At 56.2% G+C, this 5,444-nt stretch overlaps 1 protein-coding gene across 1 annotated transcript in view; it reads left to right on the top strand.

The window, feature by feature from the left end:
- The window catches only part of AEN (apoptosis enhancing nuclease), a 20,912-nt gene extending 18,866 nt beyond the window's left edge, over positions 1-2,046 (top strand). Inside the window, exons 2-4 of the mRNA XM_009635887.2 lie at positions 3-365; positions 696-896; positions 1,264-2,046. Coding sequence (XP_009634182.1) covers positions 3-365; positions 696-896; positions 1,264-1,467 — 768 coding nt within the window. The 3' untranslated portion in view covers positions 1,468-2,046. The remainder of the gene's footprint in view (positions 1-2; positions 366-695; positions 897-1,263) is intronic.
- Positions 2,047-5,444: the final 3,398 nt, after the last annotated feature.

Raw genomic sequence — 5,444 nt, 5'->3', positions numbered from 1 at the left:
AGGTCCCCAGGCCCAAACAGGCCGTCTCCCCATCCCTGTCCCCATCCACCTCTCCGGACAGCATAGCCAGGCACCACTCGGTGCTGCTGTCCCAGGGGAATGGCAGCTCCAAGGGGGTGCGGACATCCTCCCCGCTCCTGCACCCCGGCAAGTACGTGGCCATCGACTGCGAGATGGTGGGCACCGGTCCCCAGGGCAGGCTGAGCGAGCTGGCGCGGTGCTCCGTGGTGAACTATGAGGGGGACGTTATCTATGACAAGTATGTCCAGCCCGAGCTCCCCATCGTGGACTACCGGACGCGCTGGAGTGGCATCACCAAGCAGCACATGAAGAGCGCGATTCCCTTCAAGGCTGCCCAGGCAGAGGTGAGGAAAAAGAGAGAAATTTAAAAAAAAAACAAAAACAAAACCCAATCAAAAACCAAAAAACACAACAAAACAGTCTGTGTATTATCTGCCAGCCACAAATTGGGGTATTTGGTGGCCCATGCTGAGCTGCTCTGAGGCAGAGACACAAGCACAGGACGGGGAGCCCCCGAAGCCATGCCGTGGGTTGGTTTGCTTGTTACTGCTCTGTTCTGGGAACCTAAAAAACTAGAACTGAAGAAACTGACTTTAACACAAAATTATTTGGTTTATGCTTAATTGGTGTTTCTTTTGCTGTACTGCCTGTCTGACCCTTTCTGACGCTTCCAGATCCTGAAGATCTTGAAAAACAAGATTGTGGTAGGACACGCCATCCACAACGACTTCCAAGCCCTGAAGTACTTCCACCCGAAAGACAGGACCCGAGACACCAGCCGGATCCCCATGCTGAAACAGAGGGCAGGGCTGCCCATCAGGGCCAATGTCTCCCTCAAAAGCTTGGCCACACACCTGCTCCAGAAAAAGATCCAGGTAAGCACCGGGAACCTTGAGATGGGGAGCAGTTCCTGGGTTTATCACAAGCCTGCGTGGTCCCCCCACCTCCATGGGTGTTCTCTGTGAGGTGGAGGTGAACCTTGTTCATCCTGTGCTTGCAGCTGTGATCAAGCTGGAGGAGCCCAGGACCTCCCAAGCTGCTCATTAAGCATCTCAGTAAAGCAGGGACAGGACCTGTCCCCTCCAGAAAGTGTTTGACGTGCGTGTGTCTCCTGGGCTACATTGAACTTTTGCTTTCTCCAAAACCCCTGGCACTTGTGTCCTTCCAAGCAAGCAGACAAGGTGACCTGTTGGATTTCTGCCAAACCCTTTCTCTAACAAGGCTTTTTTCCCCTTTGCTCAGGTCGGCTGCAAAGGGCACTCGTCAGTGGAGGATGCTCAGACAGCCATGGAGCTGTACAGACTGGTGGAGGTGCAGTGGGAAGCGGAGCTGGCCCGTAGCCTGCCCCCCCGGCCTCCCAGCCCTATCACAGACTCCACCACAGACAGCAACCAGTACATGGATGACCGGTACTGGCCCACAGACCTGATGGCAAGCAGCCTGTGATGGGGGACGGCATATCCTCCACAAGTTTTGGGCCATCCTGATGCCTTCAGCTATTAAAGGTGGAGGTGGCTGCCCTCTTTCCCTGGGGCTTGTGCCCCACGTTCTCTGCCCAGCACCTAGCCCCACTGTGGACAGCAGCGCAGAGGAGTCAGATGCCCCCAGCCCTGCTTGGGGACATAAAAATAGTGGCACTTGGACACCATCAATCTCCCAAAAATGCTGTCTGCAGCCTCTTGCTGTCATATGGAAATAAGCACCGTGGCTGCGCCATCTTCATCTGTCACTTGGTGCTCCGGGATGAGCAGGGTCCTGGTGCCAACCTGGAGGAGCCCCCCTGGGCGTGCGATGGCTGCGGCGGTGGGCTGGGGCTGCCAGGGCACCTGTCATGCCCTCTGGGAGGGGATACCCCTGTGGCAGGCAAGTGGCAGGTCTTCCCATGGGAGGACTGAGGGGTCTCGCTGATGCCCAAAGGCTGCAAACCATCTGGGGCCAGTTAAACAACCAGTTCCTTTACCACTATCTAGTGAAGCCTGAAAAGAAAGGCTGGGTCTCATCAATGTCCAGCCTGGACAAGAGCTCAGGATGGACTTAATTTTAAATAGACTACTTGCATATTTGTCCAAATCTGAATTAAAAATTGTTCTTGCAAAACCCTTGTGTGCATGTTGCAAGATCTCATCTGGCAGCAATTGAGGAGGGAGGGGAGGGCAAGGGGTGGGCATGTGCTGCCTGCGTCCTGTGCTTTTCAGCCCCGGTGCTTAAAACCCACCTGCAACCAGAAAAGGTGCTTTGAGGGGCCTGATAGTGGCTGGAGTGAGCGGGTCCTTGGGGTATGGGCTGGTCCCTTCTGGTTTGGGGACATCCGTGTGAAGGCAGGGGGAGCAGGGGAATGGGCTCAGCCACAGCCCTGCTGTCCAGTGCTGCCAGCAGCTTGGAAAAAGCCTGTTGCAAGAGAAAGTGTCCCCCTGTGTCACCCTCCAGCAGCTGGGCTGTCCCAGCTCAGGGAGCTCCCTGGGTAAAGGAGGGGCGTTGCTGGGATTTGCCCACCCTGCAAGACAGCATCCCCGCACGCACAGTCTGGGAATGAGAGCTGTGCGGGCTTGGCAGGGTGGGAATGATGCTGAGCTGCAGCATGTGATGCTGTGGGGACGGGGTGATGCTCACCTGCAGTGGCTCTGCCTGCAGGCTGCTGTTTCATGGGTGACATTTGGGTCACTGGGGCTGCACAGATGTGCCCCAGCTGGGTGTGTGGGCACCAGAGTGAGGTTTGGGGCTGGGCATGGGGAGTCACACACTTCCCCAGGGAGCTGAACAGCCAGAGTTATAGAAAAATCAGTATTTTTTTTTTTTGCCAGGTCCCCAGTCCTGCTGCCTGGGCTGTGAGACAGGAGGGGGCTGGAGGGCTGCCAGCACCCTGGGGGGCTTTGGGGTGCCCCAGCCACAGCACGGTGTGGGTACAGCAGCCAACACTGAAATGGAGTCCATGTTCCCCAGGGCCAGGCTAGACAGGTCCCAGGCTTTTCCCTGAGGCCAGAGGGAGGGAAGGAGAGCTGAGCCCCAGCCTTGGGAAGCGGCCAAGGAGCCCGGTGACGCAGGCACACCTGACGCACACATCAGTGCCATTACCAGACGCATCTTGCACTTCCCATCTTAACTCCTGCCTGCCCAGCAGAGGAAGCTGGGGACAGCTCAGAAATGCTTTGAAACACATTGGAAGTGTCCAAAAAGCTCTTACCTTCCCAGTGGCCCAAGCACAACCTTTCTTCAACAGAAATAACTGGGTTGCGCCCTGAGCACGTGGTCTAGGACTCTCCACCAGCCCTGGTAGGAAACATGGCCCCATGGTAGGTCTTTAAATCCTGCTTGTGCAGTTTGTCCCAGCCACGTTCCTGGTGTGGCAGGCTGTAAAACCCAGCTGGCACCACTCTCTGTGTCAGTCTCGGGATGCAGCTCAGCTGAGCCCCAGTGCCACGCCGTGCAATATCAGCCAGACCCGGTGGGGTATGGGAGGGACCTGAACCCCATGGGGGCACCCATGGTGGTGCAGAAGGAGCATGGCTGGCACATGTTTTTCTCCATTTCCTCCTCTCTGCCATTTCCACTTCTCCTGAGGTGGCAGGAGGGAAGCAAAGCTGTGGGAAAGGGGACAGGATCTCAGTGGGTCAGCAGACAGCACCGTCAGAAGATGATGGCATCCCAAAGCAGTGCTGCCTTCTGGTCCCGGGAATGTCGACCTGGAGGAAGGACACAGCGGAGGGATGCTTTGCTCATGGCCATATAGCCTGGCCCATATAACTGCATCCCCTCAGAGGGTGCGTGGGTTTGTGGGGAGCTCTCACGGGGCACCCCATGGCCCCCGGCTTGTTTGTCCACCTCAGCCCCCCGTTGTTGTCCCCCCAGCCCAACCTGTCTCGCCATCCCCATGGCACTGATTTGTCCTGAGCCACGTGATGGCTGGATGTGAGACACGGCCGTGTCGGGGTGAGGCCGGAGAAAGCTGCAAAAGGAGGCGGAAGGCCACGAGGCTTTATCAGCCTGTGACTCAGCCTGCCTTGCCGTCAGCCAGCAGCGAGGGGAAGGCATAATTAAGGGAGGAAAAAAGAAAAAAAAAAACAAACCCAAAACCATTTCTGAAGTCTTGACCATCCAAACACTTTAGTGAGACCCACTTCCAAAGATAAGCCTGGGCTGGGCTCCAGGCAAGGGACAGATTTCTCTCAGCACTCATCCCCTGTGCCTTTTCCCCCGCCTGCCCATGGCAGAGCTCCCCAGCCTGCCTGCTGGGCTCACGGCGGTTCGTGAGGGGCTGGGGGAGTCCCAGGCTGCCTCTGAGAGCTTGTCCCTGTCACCACTACACTGATTTAACCCCCCTGCTGAAATACCCCCCCCCGCTCTGGGGGCAAATTTGAAGGCAGCAATGCAGGCAAAAGCTGGCTGCCCTTTGGTGATCACGGGTCCTGCAAGCTTCACTTCTGTGCTGTGATGTCCAGCTCCGGGGGAAGCTGAGAAACAAAATCGGGAGGGTCAATCCCCATTTACATCAGATTTGAAGGGCTGGAAAAACCCTGACCTTCTGCTCTGCAAGCCCCCAAGCCCCCCGAGGCAGAGTTGCTGAGGACCAAACCCCACCATGGGTGATGAGGGGTGGTGGCAACCCGCTCCCTGGTGATGAAGCGATGCTTGCTCTGAATAATCTGAATGGCAACTTCCGTCCCATTTGCGCCCAGTGAGCCCTTCAAGAGCTGATCAGGATTTTCACAGATGTTTGTGAATATTCACCTATACGCCAGGGAGCTGCTATGGCTGAAAGCAGCCAACCCTCCCTCTGGTTCATCACCCAAGCAGCCCGCTGGCGCTCGTGCTGGGAGGCTGAGCATCTTTAGGCGGGTGAAGGAGAGCTGGGCTGGCTCACCATTTACGCTAAATTTCGTGATAATTGAAGAATCTGCAGAAAACTCGGCCATTGCCTCAACGTCCCTGAATAATGATTAACCCAAACCCACGAATTCAGCAATGGGCTTTTTTATCAGAGGGAAAACATTGTCAAATGAGTTTTTTCCAGCCAGCTGCGAGAGCAGGTAACTGATAAGCCCGTCATTGGAGTGGGGCTGAGCCAATGGGAGCCGATGGCAACGGCTTTTACTTCTGTCTAGCAACAGCTTCTCCTTGAGCAGCAGACAGCGATTCAATGCTTTCCCTTGCTTTTACTGAACTCCCCCCTTCCTGCCCTGCTGCTACACAGGGGTTTTCATGGGGGACACTCAGAAACTGAGTTTTGGATGGAATGTCCCCATTTTTCTGCGTGGTTTTGGTGTCTATTCCTAGCCGGCATGGCGGGGGCTTTGCAGCCGTAGAAGAGGATGTCGTGCCCCCATCCTGCCTTCCCCCGGCTCTGCTCTCACCCTGCCTTGCCCAAGGCTCTTCTTCTGCTGGCTGGATGTCAGACAGCCATAGGGTGCTTGGAATAGCACCGTAGC

Source organism: Egretta garzetta, unplaced genomic scaffold (genome assembly GCF_000687185.1).
Source record: "Egretta garzetta isolate BGI_Z169 unplaced genomic scaffold, ASM68718v1 scaffold203, whole genome shotgun sequence".
In the NCBI taxonomy this organism is placed as follows: Eukaryota; Metazoa; Chordata; class Aves; order Pelecaniformes; family Ardeidae; genus Egretta; species Egretta garzetta.
This window is presented reverse-complemented; position numbering and strand designations above follow the sequence as displayed.